This window comes from Panthera onca, chromosome D1 (assembly GCF_046562875.1).
Source record: "Panthera onca isolate mPanOnc1 chromosome D1, mPanOnc1 haplotype 2, whole genome shotgun sequence".
NCBI lineage: Eukaryota > Metazoa > Chordata > Mammalia > Carnivora > Felidae > Panthera > Panthera onca.
This window is the reverse complement of record NC_138348.1, coordinates 114353945-114372817: the sequence shown is the minus strand read 5'-3', so window position 1 is coordinate 114372817 and position 18873 is coordinate 114353945. Positions and strand designations below refer to the sequence as shown.

Below are 18873 nucleotides of genomic sequence, written 5' to 3'. Positions count from 1 at the left end.
GGATAATCACTGTAATGATCTATCTGTGATTATGCAAATTATCTCCATGGGGGTATAATAGCATCCCGCTAAAGAATGTGGGCCGAGCAGTCAGATTGCCTGGATTCTGAATTCTGCCCGACTTGCTGTGTGACTTTGGGTTCACTAAAACTTCTCTGTGCCTGAGTTGTCTCATCTGTAAAGTGGGGAAAACAATAGGACTCCTTCATAGGTTATTGTGAAGATTGTTAGAATAGTGCCAAGCACATAGTTTAAGTGTGAATTTTGGCTCTTTTCATTCTCTATTGAGGAATATGAAAAAATCAGGAGCTAAACTGTCCGCATAACAATGTGAAAAGCTGTCTTTCTTAAGTTCAGAATTGCTTTTCTTTTTTTAAATTTTTATTTACTTTTGAGAGAGAGACAGAGAGACAGAGCACAAGCCGGGGAAGGGACAGAGAGAGAGGGAGACACAGAATCCAAAGCAGGCTCCAGGCTCCGAGCTGTCAGCACAGAGCCCGACGTGGGGCTTGAACTCACGAGCGGTGAGATCATGACCTGAGCCGAAGTCTGACGCTCAGCCGACTGAGCCGCCCGGGCGCCCCTGTAATTGCTTTTTTATAGGTTATATTATTATTAACTCGACTAGATACGATATGAAGGGCGGGAACACTAGTTTTCCCCACTCTGGGCCCCAGAGAATGTAGAGGACATAAGCTTGTACTCCCAAGAATTTCTCTGGCAGCATTTTGCACACTTGGAATTATTTGCTCACCTCTGGGGTGCCTGGCTGGCTCAGGTCGGTGGAGTGTGTGACTCTTGATCTCAGGGTCATGAGTTCAAGCCCCACGTGGGGCGTGGAGCCTACTTAAAATAAAGATTAAGAAATTAAAAAAAAATGGGGCGCCTGGGTGGCGCAGTCGGTTAAGCGTCCGACTTCAGCCAGGTCACGATCTCGCGGTCCGTGAGTTCGAGCCCCGCGTCAGGCTCTGGGCTGATGGCTCGGAGCCTGGAGCCTGTTTCCGATTCTCTGTCTCCCTCTCTCTCTGCCCCTCCCCCGTTCATGCTCTGTCTCTCTCTGTCCCAAAAATAAAAAAAAAAAAAAAAAAAAAACGTTGAAAAAGAAAAAAAATTTAAAGAAATTAAAAAAAAAAAGAATCTATTTGCTCGCCTGACCTATTTATAGTAATTTATTCAATGTCTGTCTTGGAAACAGGACCTGTGTCCTGTGGTCCACCCTTGAATCCCCAGTGCCTAGCATGGTGCGGGACGCGGGATCGACACCCAGTGTCTGTTCTCAGACTGATGGACGGAAGCTGGCCCTGGGGGTGTGCGTGCGGGAGGGGAAGGGCGGCTGAGTGAGTGCACACAGCTCCTCCGGCTGCCCGCAGCCCCGTGCTCCTTCCACACACTGGTATAGTCTGGACGCAGCCATCCTGTGTGGAAGCGAATACGTAGCCTGGGAGTGCGCCAGGACAGAACGGTCCCTGGAGAACGCAGCCCGCAGAAGCAGGCTGTCATCTGCTGGCGTGAGAGACTGCATGGTGACAAGTGACAACAGAATGATTTTGGGGACTTGAGAGAATTCTTCAGAAATTCTGAAAGTTACTTGAGGGAAGAAGACTGACAGGATTACAATTTGGACACTTCAAAAGGGGGCGTAGGCTGAAGACCAGAGAACCTGGGACACCGAGGTCCCACGAGCAAAAACAATACAGAGGTATAAAAACACAACGTGGTTTTTTGGGGCGCCTGGCTGGCTCCATTGGAAGAGCATCCAACTGTTGATCTCAAGGTCATGAGTTTCAGCCCCACATTGGGTGTAGAGATTCCTTAAATGAACCTCACACACACACACAAACGCAAGGTGGTTTGGGGGACATGAGTATAGCTGGCTAGTTGGAACGGAGGGTCTTGTCCAGGAGTTCTGGACGATAGCATAGCATAGAGACGGATTGCTGAGGACTTGGTCACTGAGGGCTGTGGGTGCAAAACTAGGAAATTTAAATCCTCTCTTTTTGAAAGATTTTATTATTTTTTTAAAGTAATCTCCACCCCCAACTCTTGATCTCGAACTCACAACCCTGAGATCAAGAGTCACGTGTTCCGCTGACTGAGCCAGCGCAGTGCCCCATAATTTAAGCCTTTTAAGTAGGTGATGTATAGCAGTCATTAAAGACTTTTGAGCAGGTTGGTCGCATCGTAAAAGTGGTATTCTGGAAAGATTAATCTGGCAGTGATGAAGTGGGGTGAAGAAAGTCCAAAATCCAAAGATCAAATAGATTATTATAGTTGTCAAAGCACAGAACTGACTGATGTGAGTAGGAAGCGAAAACTTTCAGTGGGTCGCGAAGTATGTGACAGTGGAACGCTCACCAGAAAAAACCAAATATGGCCCCAAACAGTTAGCAAGTGGCTGTATTATGGTGTGTTGTGTATCTGGTGGCAGGATGGGGAAGTGGGGCTGTGGTAGGAAGTTGTGGTCAGCAGGGGAAACCCCTCGTCCTGCCGGTCGCTCAGGTCCCCACCCCAGGCTTGGAAACCGGAGTCTTGTCGGTTCTTACAGCTGCCCGGAGGCTTCTCAGTCATCTAGTCAACCGGCAAGTATTTGTTAAGAACTGGTGTCACTTATTCTTTAACAAATGTTTATTGATTGCCTACTATGTGCTGGGCACTTTCTAGACACTTGCAGATACGGCAACGAACCAAACGGACACAGTTTCTGTGCTCGAGAGTTTATATGCTGGTGCCGCAACAGGGTTAGGTGTGGTGAGGGATAAAAAGATCTATCCAATTACTCTCAACAAGTGCGCCCTTTTGTTGGAGACATGCCACACTCACAGGTCTTAATTTTTTTCAATCTGATGGGTGTGAAATGGCATTCATTATTTTAATTGCTCTTTTTTTTATGAGGTAGAGCATCATTTTATATATTTTCTTGATCACGTAGATGGATTGTCGTGGGCACCCCCAGGGTTGGGAACCACTGCTCTACTCTACTTCCTTAGTTTAAAAGAGAGAGAGAGAGAGAGAGAAAAAAAGAGCACGAGAGAGTAGATGAAAACGGAAGAACAAAGGAAAGAAGAAAAGGCAGGGAAGTATGCGGTCTCCCAGTAAAAGCTGCGTTAATTAGCACTAGAAGCGGCGTTCAGGGCCACATTTAGCAGCGTCCACCCGGCAGACGGCGGCTGCTGGCGCACCTGAGAGCCTCTGATGTAAGTTTCCGCCTCCTGACTCAGGGTACACGTCAGAGTTCACTGGCACAGGCAGGCTCCACTGGGTTGGAGGAAGGTTGAAACTTACCATTCCTGTTTGTCCTTTTTTTTTTTTTTTTTTTTAAGAGAAAAAATTGGTCACTGGGCTGGGCTTCAGCAAACACCAGGCCTCGGCAAATCACGTTTCTTACTTTTTTCATTACTAGAACGGTGCGAGAGAGAAATAGTAAAGTGAAGACCATGTGGACAATAGAAACTAATTTTTATTCAACCAAATTCTTGACCAACTGTCATCCTGTATTCCCTTAACATATTGTAGAATAAAAGTTATTTTGCTCAGAAGTACTTTGTACATCTACACTTAGACCTACCACCAAATCCTGAGGGAGGCTGGGGCAGTCGGGAGCCAAGGATGATGCATCGTGAGAGGCTTTCTTGAAAAAGGAGCTGAAGTACACTGCCTTTAGTTTTAAAGTTTTTATTTGAGAGAGAGTGGGGGGAGGGGCAGAGAGAGAGGGGGAGAGAGAGAATCCCAAACAGGCTCCGCAGCGATCAGCACAGAGCCCGAGGGTGGGGCTCAGTCTCACAACCGTGAGATCACGGCCTGAGCCAAAATCAAGAGTCGGATGCTGAACTGACCGAGCCCCCCCGGCCACCCCACCACTGTAAGACTTTAAGCAAGGGACTGGTGTACATTTTGAAAACTGGAAAGATCACTGTGGCTGTTGTACGGTAAACAGGCATGAGAGGACATGGGGAAACTGTCACCGTTTGGTGAGAAATGGAGCCACTTTGAGCAAGGATGGTGTCAGTAACGACAGAGAGTCATGGGCCGAGTTGTGTCATCCCCAAAGCTCCTACATGGAAGTCCCAAACCCCTGTGTCGGGAGGTAAGGCCTTCAAAGAGGAAATTACAGTAAAATGAGGTCGTGTGGCGGGGTCCTCACCCCACCCGACCGGTATCCTGATAAGGAGATAAGGACACAGAGACCCCAAGGGAAGGCGTGTAGAGACGCCAGAATCTAGCCGTCTACGAGCTGAGGGGGACCTTGGGAGCACCCACCCTGCGACACCTTGGGAATGGATTTCTGGCCTCCAGGACGGTGGGAACGTTCATTTCTGTCGTCACACCCTGTGCTACTTTATTCTGCAAGCCTCACCACCTGAGACCTGGAAGGAAATGGATGTCTTACTCGTGAGTTTTAGGCCCAGAACCAGTGTTACTTGATGGACTGAATTAGGGGTGGGGAATGGAGATTAGAGAAGTCAAGGATGACTCTCAGGTACCCGGTTTTAGTACTTTTAGAACAAATCTACTCAAAATGTTTGATAAGAAACAATCTTGGAAATAAAAGGGCAACATTGGTTGAAGGCCTTGAGATCTGGAAAAGAAAGATGGGAATTATTTTTTTTCTGAGTTGCCTTATTAATCACAGCTACATGTTTTGTTTATGTTTTGGGGGTTTGTTTTGTTTTGTTTTGCTTTTTAAGTAGTCGTCACAACCAACATGGGGACCCAACTGAGCGAGCCGGACACCCCAAGAAAGATGGGAATTAAATGAAATGGGATATGGGCGCCCAGCTGGCTCAGTCGGTACATCATGGGACCCTCAATCTCAGGTTGTGAGTTCAAGGCCCATATTGGGTACAGAGACTAGTTAAAAATAAAATCTTTTTTAAAAAGTTAAAAAAATTAAATGGGATAATGTATGTGCAAATGTCAAGCAAATATAAGTCATTGTTGTTGACTTTACCATAGTTGTTGTTAGTGTCTGATACACAAGAATCTACTCTAGGTTGTTCTGGGAGAGCAAGGGTGGGACCAGCACTTGAGGGAAATGGGTATAGAATCATAGAAGATTGATGGGAGCAAGAAAGGCCAGAAGGAGCCTGGGAGACCGGCCAGGAATTGGCTGTAGGAATCGAGGTGTAAGCCGAGTAGTGTGTGATGTCTCTGGGAAGGTCAAAGGGACTGGAGACAGTTCGTAAACATACATGTATATATTAAACAGCCAGAAAGGAGATGTAACTAAAACACCTGCCATTTTCTACATGGTCAGCAATCTTACCAAATTTCCTTCCTTCCTTCTTCTTTTTCTCTCTCTTCTTTTTCTTTCTTTCTTTTAATGTTTATTCATTTTTGAGAGAGAGAGTGTGGGGGGGGGGAGGGGGAAGGGTACAGAGGATCTGAAGTAGGCTCTGAGCTGACAGCACTGAGCCCAATGTGAGGCTCAAACTCATGAACCATGAGATCATGTCCTGAGCTGAAGTCGGGCACTAAACCGACTGAGCCACCCAGGTGCCCCTTACTGAATATTCTTAAAAGCTTCTTGGGGTCAAGATCCATGGCTAGCACAATGCTTTGTACGAAAACTCAATAAATTTTGTAGATAGGTGATCTATCACACTTTCCTCTTTTTTTTAAGGTAGTAGTATGGTGGGATACCTCTGGACCGGGAACTGGATATTCTTGCTCTGCCACGGAGGAGCTGTATGGTTTTGGGCCATTTACCTCAGTGCTGCCCAACAGAGCTTTCTGAGATAAGGGGAGTGTTCCAGACCTGTGCTGTTTAATCCCAAAGCTACTAGCCATGTGTGTAGCTATTGAGCTAATAATACTAGCTTGAAACACGGCTAGTGTTATTAAGAAACTGAGTTTTCTCTTTAGTATGTGAGTAGGGGTCACCACATTGGAGAGTGCAGGTCTCTCAAGACGCTGAGTTCCTCTGTGTAAAAGGAGAGAGCTGGGCGAAGAGACCTCTTTGGCTTTTAGTTAAAAAATGCTGTCATTCCAGTTCAACACAACCAATTCATGCATACACTGTAAGGGTTCAAATTTTGACCTCCAAAAACATTATTCTTAAAAAACGTTAAATTATACACTTTCACACCTAGAAAATATGTAAATAATTTAAATATGTAAGTGATGTAAAGTAAATGTGTAAATAATGATGTTCACAAATGGTAATCACGTATAGATGACGTTGTGTTTAGTGCAGCACCGTTATCTTACTGAGAAGAACACGGGGTCCCTGCAGAGGGTTCAGAAGACTGCAAGGAGGTGGTGAAGGACTTGATTAAGAAACAAGACACTGGGTAAAGCTTAAGGAACTGGTATTGTTCAGAAACAAAGACTTAGGGAAGACTTATTAAAAGTTACATTCACGTTTACAGAGGGTTATTAGAAATGGTGTCCAGATGTTCTCCACGTATTAGAGCACTAGAAACATAGGTTAAAGGGGAAATAAGTTAGATATCGAGAGGCGCTTTCAGAGAGTTTCGTATATTAAATTCTCAAAAGAAATTTAATGGTTTTTAAACATTTCTTGTGCCACATATCATGCTGAAGATACACATATATCAAAACAACAGTCATGGGGCTCCTGGGTGGCTCAGTCAGTTGAGCTCCAACTCTTGATTTTGGCTCAGGTCATGATCCCAGGGTCATGGGATAGAGCCCCGTTGGGGCAGAGCCTGCTTGAGATTCTCTCTCCCTCTCTCTCTGCCCCTCCCCTGCTCGTTCTCTCTCTTTCTGTCTCTCAAAATAAATAAAAATTAAAAAAATACGATACTTATATAATATTAAAATATAAACAATTTGGAGTCAGTATTTAATGGATCTTTTAAAATAAGATTAATTGGGGTGCCTGGGTGGCTCAGTTGGTTGAGCAGCCGACTTCGGCTCAGGTCATGATCTCACGGTCCGTGAGTTCGAGCCCCGCGTCGGGCTCTGTGCTGACAGCTCAGAGCCTGGAGCCTGCTTCAGATTCTGTGTCTCCCTCTCTCTGACCCTCCCCCGTTCATGCTCTGTCTCTCTCTGTCTCAAAAATAAATAAACGTTAAAAAAAAAATTTAAAAAAAAAAAAATAAAATAAAATAAGATTAATTGTCAGCTTTCTGATAAGATTCAAGACATCACTTTTGGAGATCCTTTACAACATAATTTTTTTAATTACCAAAGATATATTATGTGCTAGATACAGATATTTATAGAATGAATAATAAGATTAAGGGGATACTTAGCTATAAAACCGTGAAGATGATATTTACAAAGCATGTTACTTATTATTTATAGAATAAAAACAGAATGTGAAGTGTAATATAAAGTTCTCAACATTAGCATGCATCAGAACCACCTAGAGGGGCTCAATAGGGGCTCAATCGGTTAAAACCCCGATTGTTGTGTTCACCCCTGGAGTTTCCGTAGGTCTGGGTTACGGCGTGAGAATGTCCATATCTTAAGTTTTCAGTGAGGCTGCTGCTGGTTCAGGCACCACACCTTGAGAACCACTGACAGAGAACATGGTGTCCTTAGTATTTTTAGAAGTCACCTTTTCATTTCCAGTATAATTTAGTAAGTAGAGTACATGATGAGCTCTAGTAGCCTTTACTTCCAAGCCTGGACGTGGAAGGCGCACGCCCCAGGAAGGCTCTTTGAAACTTCTAGGATGTGTCCCACAGGGGTCTGCCCTAGGCTGGTGGGGCTTCGTACTCCAAAGTTTTTCCCATCTAGCTCTCAGGACTCCCATACAGATAACTTGAGACAGATTTTATAATAAAAGAAATCTAATTAAATGATTATTTTTAAGTAGACCCCATAGCCACTGTGGGCGCGAACTCACGACTCAGATCAGGCGTGGCCTGCTCTACCGACTGAGCGGGCTAGGCGCCCCTGATCTCGGGATTCTTAAGCCGAATGATGCCACAATAAAAACTCATTCATACTTGTTATTTTATGTACTCTTCATTATTACGCTGTGAAACAGTCATTATTACACCAATTACTGTCCTGGCCCGGCACATAATCGGTCCCCTACACGTAGGTAGACAAATGTTTCACGAATTTTCACCTGCTGTGAGCCAGATGCACAATTCGCACCCGCGGCAAGACCCAGAAACAGAACAAGCCCGAGCTTGGGGGTTATTGAAGCCAAGAGCGCACAAAACCCGAGGGTGGTCGGGCGAGATCTCCAGGTTCAGTAGAAAGGGAGGCCTCGGGACCCTCAGACGGACAGGGGTGGGTTCTCTCTCCCTCTCTCCCTGCCGAGTCTCAAGTCAGACCCTCCCTAACTGCATAACCCACAGCCCTTGCGGTATGAAAACCCCTAAAAATATCTTGTCCCGTCATTTGTTTTCCTAAACAACTCTGTATTTGGAATGCCATTCTGTGTCTTCATACTTTCAACCTGACTTCCCAAAGACCAACCCAGCTTTGTCCTTAACAGTTAACATTATGACCACATCACTGTAAACCACCACTTATTGGTTAATAGAAATAAATAAAAATTTCCTTAGGTAACAGGGGTCCTAAACCCCTTTATCATTCTGCATAAGTAAATCTGACAACACTTTGGAACTGCCTGAAATTAACTACACTATTCCTGAGGGAGTGTTTGAGCTCTGGAATCTGACAGGTAGATTCAGATGTAAATCCATGTTCTAGCAGTAAACTTTAGTCAAGTTATTTAACTTTTGTATGCCTGTTTCTTCACAGGAGAGATTTTTTCTTTTTTTAAAGAGGATTGGAAGACCCTCATGAGGTCTCCATCCATACACTTATTTGTTTCTAATGTCAATTTACTTAAGAGAGAGTGCATGGGGGGGGGGGGGAGAGAGAGAGAGAGAGAGAGAGAGAAAGAGAGAGAATCCCAAGCAGGCTCTGAGCTGTCAGTGCCGAGCCCGACATCCCACAAGCTGTGAGATCATGACCTGAGAGGAAATCAAGAGTCAGATGCTCAACCGGAAGAGCCACCCAGGTACCCCAGGAAATTAGTGATTTTAACATGCATTGATTGCAATCCAATATGGTTGTAGTCACAGATATACCAGATAATTACAAAATTTACTTAAATATTAATTCATAACCCATTGCAGACAGTATCACTTGGTAAGAGGACGTTTATTTAGAGTTGTACAAAGCATGCCTTCTTGTAATCATGTACGTACATCTCTGGGATGATGGTAAACTGGTGACTGGACTAGTGCAGTTATATAGATCTTGTTCAGTGAAATACATGGGGAATGGAATTGAAGGCAGAGATGATTATGAGGTTGAAGGAGTGAGTTATGATTTCTAAACTGAATTGGGAAAGAAGTGAGAACAAGGGAGTGACAGGTTGGTAGAAAAGAGGGAGATAATGCTATATGAGGCGTGAGTGATGAAACCAGAGAACCAAGTGGTTATTAAAAGAATAGTATAACAGACCCTGATTTCCCAACTGGCGTATTTCTGAATATGACCGTGTGGACACAGGAGCTGGTGGCTAAGGTGGAGTGGACGGGAAGGTCCACTGGAGTGGATGGAGTGCAAGTCGTTGTAGGAGTAGCATTTTGAGACAGTGACCTACACGGACACTGAAGATCATGATCTTTTTGTGACGAGCATCCCCTGTCTCCAGTGCCTTAAACTGGGAATCGCTCCAAAAGCAGAGCTGGAGAGGAAGAGAGGGGACCAAGGACTGAATGCATGTTATCTTTATCCATTATTAACCTGTGACTGAAATTTTATAGATAAAAAATAGTAAATGACAAAATCTTGGTTAGTGTACAGAAGTACTCAGAGAACATAAAGTCACTCCTCTTCCAATCCACTCATCACAGGAATTTTGTTCTCAGTTTAATGGGAGATGTAACAATATTGAGCAAAGCAACCTCTGCTGTTCCCTGAGCCCTGTAACTGGTGTCCCCAGCCACAGAGGTTCTAGTTAAGGGATAGCTTCTATTAAAGCCCTAGATTTTCTATCACTTTGGTTCTTGAAAGTTTAAGTTTTTAATGCGCAGTTTCTGCCCACAGGCTTTGTTTGTGTAGATTGACTATTGGATGTGAGGGGAAGAGACTGACAGTACGGTCCCGGAGAGGCCACAGCACAACACATGGGGCAAGTGATCAATGACAGGTACACAGAACTCCCCAGATGCCCTCAACTGGGGGAAGGGCCGACTTTATGCCCACTGGCTCATTTAAGGCTTCCACAATTGAAGTAGGTGTTATTACTTTGACCCCAATGTTAAATTAAAGAACAGGAAATGAGTAATGCGCCCAACGTGTCATAGCTACTAAATGGAGGAAATGGGATCTGAACTCACATCTCCCTAACTCCAGAAGCTACAAGTTTGTGCTTAAATGGTCTTGACATTTGGGGTTGGGGAGAAGTCCCAGAGGCGATCATGGGTCTACTGACGCAGATCCCTTTGGAGGAAAGTGGGGTCCGGAGCAGTGGGGTGGAATCTGGAGTGCGCAGCCTCCCTTCTGGCCTGCCGGGACCACACCAGGTGATGGGTGATAGCGATCCCTGCTCAGAATTCTCCAGGGCATGTCCTGGCTGGAGGAAGACATTATCTCGCTGCTCAGGAAATTTTTTCTTGCTCAGTCCTATTTATACATCTGTTGCACTAACATTACAGAAGAAATCCTTAAAAAAGCTAGATTTCTCTAGCATGGGCTACTAGCTTTAAAATCAGAGTGATGTTGCACAACCCTGTGAATACACTAAAAATACTGAATTGCTTAAATGGACGGTGTGTATGGTATGCGAATCACATCCCAATAAAGCTGTTTTTTAAAAGAGCAGATTGAATGCATTTAAAAGCAAATTTTCATTGCTTTAGAGTGATTTCGATGGCCTCCTCGCATACAGGACACTGCCACAGGAGAAGCAGGCATCCAGAGCCCCCTGTGCCTGGCGTAGGGAAGAATGCGTGTAACCTGAGTTCAGCCCTGATTTTTTCTGCGGCCCAGGATGTCATGACTAGGTTCCAAGCTTGAATGCAAATTAAAAAAAAGTTTTCACTTAAAAAAAAATAAACACTGAGTCTCCAAAACTCCTCCCATCCGGGGGCATACAGCCACTCCCCCGCAGTCCCCCTCCCCCCGACTTCCCGCACCCGGGCTGCCGCCGCCCCTCCCCCCCATTCCCTCCCCGCCCCCCCACCTAGGTCCCCGGGGTCCCCCTGCCCCCACGCCATCCCCCCACAACCCGCGTAGCCGGGCCCCAGTACCGGCACCTGGGCTCCCGGGTCGACCCCACACCTGGGCCCCTGTCCCTCCCCCCCCTGGATCCCCCCGATCCTGCCCTTGGGCCCCCGCCCGCCCCCCCACCTGGGCCCTCCCGCATCCGCACCTGGGTCCGCGCACCGGCCCCTGCGCCTTGGATTCCCCGGCACGCGGGCCCCCGCGCCCCTCGGATTCCCCCCACCTCCGCCTCCGCGCCCCCCGGATTCCCCCGCACCCAGGCCCCCGGGGTGCCCCCGCACCCGCACCTGGGCGCCGCCCGCCCGCCCCGCCTCCCCGGGGGCCGCGCGCGCGGGTGGGTCACGTGCGGCGGGCCGGCGGGGCGGGCCGGGCGTCTGCAGGAATGCGGCAACTCGCGGGCGAAAGTTCCTGCGCGCGCCGGCCGCGGACCCGGGGCGGGCGGGCGCGCAGAGGAAGGAAGGGCCGCGAGGAGGCGGGGCCGACGCGCCGCTCGGGCGGGCGGCTCTCTCAACTTTAGTTTTGGCGTCGGCGGCGAGTTTCTGTCTCAGTCGGGCGCAGCCGCCGCCGGGGGAGAGAGAGGGAGGAAGGAAGGAAGGAACTCCGGGAGCAGAGCGGGCAGCGGGGGAGGGGAGCCCCCGCCGCCCCTCCCGAGCGCAGCCGGCGGGGGCGCGGGCGGGGGGCGCGGGGTCGCGGCCTGTCCCCCCCCGGCCCCGCGAGCGCCCAGAGGGCCGCCGCCGCCGTCCCCCCTCCGCCCCCACCCCGGGCGGAGCCCTCGGCCGCGTCGTCGGGCCGGCGCCGAGCATGGACCCCGGGCCGCCGCCCGCACAGCCCCCGGCCGCCCCCGGCCCCCCGGGCCCGCCGCCCGCGCAGCCCCCGCCGGGGCAGGGCCCACCGCCCGCGCCCGGGCCGGCCGCACCCCCGGGGCCACAACCCCCCCCCGCCGGCCACCAAATCGTGCACGTCCGGGGGGACTCGGAGACCGACCTGGAGGCGCTCTTCAACGCCGTCATGAACCCCAAGACGGCCAACGTGCCGCAGACGGTGCCCATGAGGCTGCGGAAGCTGCCGGACTCCTTCTTCAAGCCGCCGGAGCCCAAGTCCCACTCGCGGCAGGTAACCGGGGATGGGGGGGGGGCGGGGGAAACCGGGGGGGCCCCCTCCCCGAGTTCGGCGCCGAGGTTTGCCGTCCCTCCGAGGTTCGCGGCGTGGCGGCGGCCTCGGGGGCCGTGCGCCCCCTCTTCCTTTCTTCTTTTCTTCCTCCCTGGGACTCCCGGGGGGTTGGCGGGACGGGCGGGGGAGGGGGAGGAAGGAAAGGGTGGGGGGCGGCGGCGGCGGCCAGGCCGCGGTGGGTTCGCACAATGCGCGCGCGTCCGCGCCCCGCATCTCGGTCGCTGGGACGCGGGCGGGGGGGCGGCGGAGGGAGAGAGGAGAGGGGGCCGGGGGGGGGGTACCCGGTCAGGACGGGAATGCGAGGGAGAGAGGGGGCCGGGAGAGGGGGAGGGGAAGAGGAGAGGGGGACCTGGAGGGGGGCCGGCTAGGACTGGACGGGAGGGAGAGAGGAGAGCGGGCGGGGGGGGGGGGGGAGATGGGGCCGGGATGGGGGAGGGGAGAACCGAGGGGGCCGGGGGGAGGGGCGGCCAGGACGGGACGGGGGGGGGGGGGGTCGGGAGAGAGGGGGCCGGGATGGGGGGAGGGGGAGAGCAGAGTGGGTCAGTGGTGGAGGCGGCCAGGACAGGGTACGAGGAGAGGAGAGGGGGGGCCGCGACGGGCTGGGGGGACAGGAGAGGGGCTGGTCTAGACGGGAGGGAGGGGGAGAGGAGACGGGCCCTGGAGGGGGGAGGGGCCGGCCGGGACAGCCGCGGGGAGGGAACGGGGAGAAGAGAGCAGAGAGGGGCCAGGGCGGGCGGAGGCGGCCGAGTGTACAGGCCTGGGTGGGGGTGTCGTGGGGGGGGGCGGGGGGAGCCTGGCCGGGGCGGGGGGGGGGCGGGGGTAGGAGGGTCCGGGGAAGTCCGGCCTGGGAGGGGAGGGGGAAGGGGAAGAGGGTCCGGGGGAGTCCGGCGGAAGAGGGGAGAGGTGGGCTCCCGAGGGAACGGGGGTGGGGGGCGCTGGCGTCCCCGCGGTGAGCGGCCGAGGTGGCGGCGTGGAGCGCGGGCCCCTGTCCTGCGGGGCACCTCGGGCCACCCGCGTCTCCGGGGGAGTCGGATAATTGTTCTCTTGTTTTGCCCTGTTGCTCGGGGTGGGGGTTGGCGCTGGGCGCCTGGTTTCTGGCTCTTTCTCCCGCCCGCTCCCGAGAGCGCCCGGCGGCGTCCAGGCTTTCCTGGAAGGCGCTGCGGGCTTAGCGCGGGGGCGGCCGGGCGTGGGGACCCAGGGGGGCCGTGCGGGACTCTGGAGGGGGCACGGGGGGCCTGGGGGGGGCCTGCGGGGCCGGGGGGCGCCTCGGCGGGCGGGGGCCGGGCTCTCTCTCCCCCCCACTCTCCCGCCCGGGACCCCGGGCGCTCTGTGCGGAGCGGCGGTGACCAGCCGGAGGCCGGGGACACGCCGCCGGGAGAGTGTTCGCATTCCGACGGTCTGGGTCCTCCGGTTTGGTCACGTCTTTTCTTTTTTTTTATTTTTTTTTTTTTTTTAAAGAACTTGCTGCAGGCTAAGCTTCAGCGTAGGAACTTTGCCCAAACGTTAATTGGTTTTCCAAATACTGCGACGTAGTTGGTGCAGTAACTCGATCGGGAGGAAGGGTTCTGGCCTCCGGTCCCCCCGTTGGCGCTCTCCTGCCGCACAGCTCGGGGTTCAGGGCCCAGAGAAACTCCCTTGAGGTGCTGGCAAAGCCCCGGGTTAGGCCGGAGCTGGGAACCGCCGCTTCCTTTGTGAGAGGTCGGCCCAGGTGTGCCGTGCCCCCTCCTCCGAGCCTCGTGTGGGTAGAGGTGTGCTCCGATGCAGGTTACTTCCTGCGCTTGGAAAGCGTAACCCACGCAGGAGGATGAACTTCCCATTTTGTGGCATCTGTAGGCCACACAGAATTGCAACGGAAAAGTTGCAAAAAAAAAAAAAAAAAAAACCACAATTTTTTAGTAAATGACTACGAGAATTTCCGTCGGCAAGTTTATGGATTCATACTATTCGTAATCTATAGTTTTGTTTGGTTTAGATAAGTTTCTTAACCAAGTGTTGTGCATCTGCAAATTTGATTTTTATTTCTGCTAGGGATTTCCTAATTCGAGTTTATGCTGATCAAGAACTCAGCAGCCCAGCTGATTTTAAGGCATAAATGCCTCAGCTGATTGCTTCCAGTCTTTCCCATATGAATCTAGGAAATTCTTACTTTAATAACCAAACCCAAATTCTAATCAGGAATTAGCTATGCTAGATTATGAAAAGTATGAATGTGGATCGTAAACAGTACTGTTCACAAACTAGTGGATATAAGTTCATTTGTGTATATATATGTGTATATACATATCTGTAGATATATAGATGTATATGTGTATGTGTATATATATACACATATATCTGTAGATGTATACATGTATGCGAGAAGCTGTTTGCAAATGAGAAAACTGAGGCTTGCGGAGACTGAGATTTGATCTCTGTCACACTGGCCAGTTTGGACTGGAACTCAGATCTTTGGGGTCCGCTTGGAAAGTTTTTTCCTGCCATTATATACTTGTAAACATGTAAGTGTGTATATTCTTACTACATTGCAGTTAAATTGTTGACATTTTTATCGTCTGGGTACAACTGCGCTGTTGTTTTCATTTCGTTAGGTGTCTGTAAGAACATTTGAAAGATTCTGAATCTTTCACATTCATTAAAAGTTGTGTAGTTTGTGATGGTTTTACTGATGGCCTTTGTCCATAGGGAGAAAAAAATGACAGTTGTCCTGCGTTTAGGGCTTGGCTTAGGAAAAAAACATTGCTTAAAACCCAGTTGAAAAAGAAAAGAAAAAGAACGCATAGCTGTTACTCTTTGGGTTGTGCTCTACCGGGAACATTTTAGAACTCAGAAGAGCACCCATGCTGCCTTGCTCTTTTAGAAATTTGAGAATTTAGAAATTCAGAAATTTTAGGACTTTTAAAATTCAACATATCTTAGGAATGTTCCATCCATTTTGTACTATTCTCCTCTAAAATCTGTAGAAGGTACATGTAATGTATACTAGGTGGAAATTAAGTTAGATGGACTGCTAATCAGTAAAGTGACAAATGTTTGTAAAAGTGCACATTAAAATCACATAAACCATTGAAAAATACACAACTATAAACCTACATTCCTCTGTGTTGACTTTTAAATTTTGCCTTGGTGCTTAGATACTTGGTTGCAATGAAAATCTTGTCAAGGAAATTTAAAGGGACCCCTTTAAAAATCATTTTTAAGAAATTTTCGTTTTAATCTTCCTCGTAGGCCAGTACTGATGCAGGCAGTGCCGGAGCGCTGGCTCCCCAGCACGTTCGAGCTCATTCCTCCCCAGCTTCCCTGCAACTGGGGGCCGTGTCTCCTGGGACACTGACCCCCACTGGAGTGGTCTCGGGTCCCGCGGCTACACCCGCTGCTCAGCACCTGCGACAGTCTTCTTTTGAGATACCCGACGATGTCCCTCTGCCCGCGGGCTGGGAGATGGCAAAGACCTCTTCTGGTCAGAGATACTTCTTAAAGTAAGTGGCAATGATGGCGGGAGAGTTTTCTAAGAAGAACATATTTTGGAAAACACAGTAAGGTGATATCGGGATGTAGAATGTCACTTATGTTTATTTTACTTTATATTTATGTCAGGCTTAGTTTTATATACGTGTATTTTTCAGTTGGATATGACCTAATTGCATTCTTGAGCTTGGGTAATATTTTGAAAACTCGATTGATTCTTGGTTTGGAGACTTTTAATAATCTTTTCTTTTGTGGCAGTTTGGGTGTTCTCATTTTGCCTTTGTTCCAAACCTATTAATGAGCTTGGCTTAAAACTGAAACAATACTCTGAAAATTTTCAAATGGTGAGATTTACAGGCTGGCAAAGTCTAGGGAGATGGAGGGCACGACTCTGAGTTTCACGTGCACCTCTCACTGGTGTAGTAGGACTTCGGGAGTCAGATCGCACAGCACTTTAGATGGAGACACGACAGACCCTTTAGCTGCAGTTTGATGTGATTTATTTCTCCTCCTCCAGCCCCCCCCCCCCCCCCAAATGTAAAGAGAAGTTCACTTTTTCCTGTTGGACACAGTCACTCCGTGGCAAACTTCATTCAAGGTAGCAGATCCTCAAAACAAAATCCTTCTCTTCTGGGAAAACAAAAACAAGGCTACTATTTATTTTTATGAGCCCTTTTGTCATTAACAGAATGGCAATATTTCATTAAGTCTGAAGAGGTCAAAATAGAATTTTATCCTTTTTCGCTTTGAATTTGTAGGTAAAACCTTCTATTTTTATCTGGCTTATTGGTGCATGTTATAAACTGAAATCGATGTTTTTAAAAAAGTTGTTGATCAGATTGACATAATAAAGTGAGAAACGATCCTTTAAGTTTTGATGGAGATCTGTCTTGACGACCTCCTCCTAAGGCAAATGTAACATTTATTTATTAGCTCAGATAATACAATTAGTGATACTGTTTTATTGTGTGAGTCTTAGTATTTTATGTTGTTTGTCTTTCAGGGTGGGGTTGTTGGTAATGTAAGATAGGGTTTTGAGACCTGCTTATTTAGAAGAGCAGAGAAAGAAGTTAGATCTTGAGAAGTTTCTACTCTTTTTTTGCCCCCCTTTCCTGTAATATATTTCCTTTTAAAATTCGTTTTCTGGTGTCCTGGTATCCATTTCAAAGGGTTAGGTTTCAACCAGAACAATAAAGGGCCTGAGACTGGAAAGTACACACAAGTCTGGCAAACTCATCTGCATGAGCAAGATGGACGACCAAAGTAAATGATTGAAAGAGCTGCTAGCTGGGAGGGATGCATCTTGAAGGGAAAAGGAATGGAAACAAACCAAGTTGTTACAAGGAAACAGAAAAGCTATACTTTCTGAACCTCTCCCTGCTGGGTCATGTGCTGACCTGGGGAGTTGTTGTTTTTTTTTTTTTTTTTTCCCCAGCACTTAATAGCCTGCTTGTCTCCTGTCTTTAATTGATGCTGTAGCTAAAAGTGTAAGGTTTTTTTTAAAGAGCAACGTTTATGCTCATCTTAGTCTTTTGTATCTTGTAGTAATTGCTTATAGGTGACATCTGCCTACATTTTCAGTTACTTTGAGCTGAAAGAATTATTCTGTACATTTATTTTTAAAAGTTTCCAATGTATTTTTCTTTGGGAAGAAATACGTCTCTTAACGATATTGATAAAGATATGATAAGGAGAGATATACACAAATACACCACACCACCCTAAATACCACAATTGAATGGGTCTGTAGGGATGGTAAACCAGTCCAAAATAATATGGAAAGGTATGCCGTATGAAACATGGTTGTAGGAGTGGAGAGAAGCTTACCTGGAAAAGAAAAAAAAGAGAAAACATGATTGTTCTTGAATGGAAAAAAAAAAAAAAAGAAAAATTAAAAAACAAACAAACATGATTGTTCAAGGTTTTTGAGGGTCTCTCCCATGGAAGTGAACTTGGGCTTATTATATGATACGAAACATGAGCGTTTGGGACTCCATGGAATAATTTTCTCCTATCAAACCTTTCAGAAATACAGGATTTTTTCTGAGAGGTAGATCTTTCCCAGTAAAAGCAGGCAAATCATGAATTAATTGGTACTTGTCAGGAATTGTATCGAGGGCCCCTAAGCATTGGTTTGTGGAAGATAGGTCCTGTGGGCTTATAAAATTTTATATTCTTTTAAAGAGTGTCTGCTTACACCAATATGTAATTTGAAGAAGTTATAAAAAGTTAGTTCACATCCAGTTGTTAGCTCCTTTCATGATGTCCTGGGTTGGATGAGTTGCCATAATAAACAACTTACTTTGGTGTACCGTGCAGGTAAAGGGATTAATCTGTCCTGTGAGTCAAAGATGATGATAAATGAAGCTTTTGGAGCTAAGTTGCTGTTGTCCAAGTTCATTTTTATCCTAGTTTTGTTGTTTTCAAGTTACAAAGTACATAATTGACTGAGATTTATACTTGGCATAAAGAAATCTGACTATGAATGGTTCAAACATGGAAGGTGATGTAATTTGGTTGAAAACTTAGAAGTGTTGACTTTGGAAACTAATTGTTGCCTTGTGATCATAGATGAATGACTTTTTAAAGTCACTTGGCCTTTAGTCTCAAGGCAGGATAATTACTGAAAGATTGATCATTGCAGATTTGAGCCCCCCGACCCCCCCACCCTCCCATAGCACATGAGCTGTTCCGGAGAAGAGCGATCTTCGCTCGACAAGTGCGACCAGTGCAGTAGCTGCTACTCTTACCAGCAACACGCGTTGGGGCTCTGGCGTGATTGTGAGGATGGTGGGAAAACTCAGTCTATGTTTCATGTAATATTTGTGCTGCCGAGGTAACGGTTTTAAAACTAATTTCTTCAACATTGTATATTGAGCTTTTATTGTACAGGAATCGTTGGTCTGTGTTACTCTGAGAATTACTGCCTTCTTCAGCTGTCTTAGAGTTTTCCTACAGGAAATGGTTCTTCAAGTAGGTGGTCAACAACTTCCTATTTCTTTATAAGCTGCTGAATAACTTCCTGAATTAGTATTCTATAACATGTCTGGTTACAAGGAGTGTTTTTACTTC

General features: G+C 48.0%; 1 protein-coding gene across 8 annotated transcripts in view; it reads left to right on the top strand.

Annotated features, from left to right (window-relative positions):
* The first annotated feature begins 11516 nt into the window (after positions 1 to 11516).
* Positions 11517 to 18873, top strand: part of YAP1 (Yes1 associated transcriptional regulator) — a 112539-nt gene continuing 105182 nt past the window's right edge. For 2 of the 8 annotated variants that reach the window (XM_060604545.3, XM_060604546.3), the window contains exons 1-2: positions 11521 to 12279; positions 15562 to 15812. In XM_060604545.3, the coding sequence (XP_060460528.1) occupies positions 11968 to 12279; positions 15562 to 15812 (563 nt within the window). In that variant the 5' untranslated portion in view covers positions 11521 to 11967. Of the gene's footprint in view, positions 12280 to 15561; positions 15813 to 18873 lie in introns of all 8 variants that reach the window. The other 6 variants (XM_060604549.3, XM_060604550.3, XM_060604551.3 and 3 more) reach the window with 4 other exon arrangements.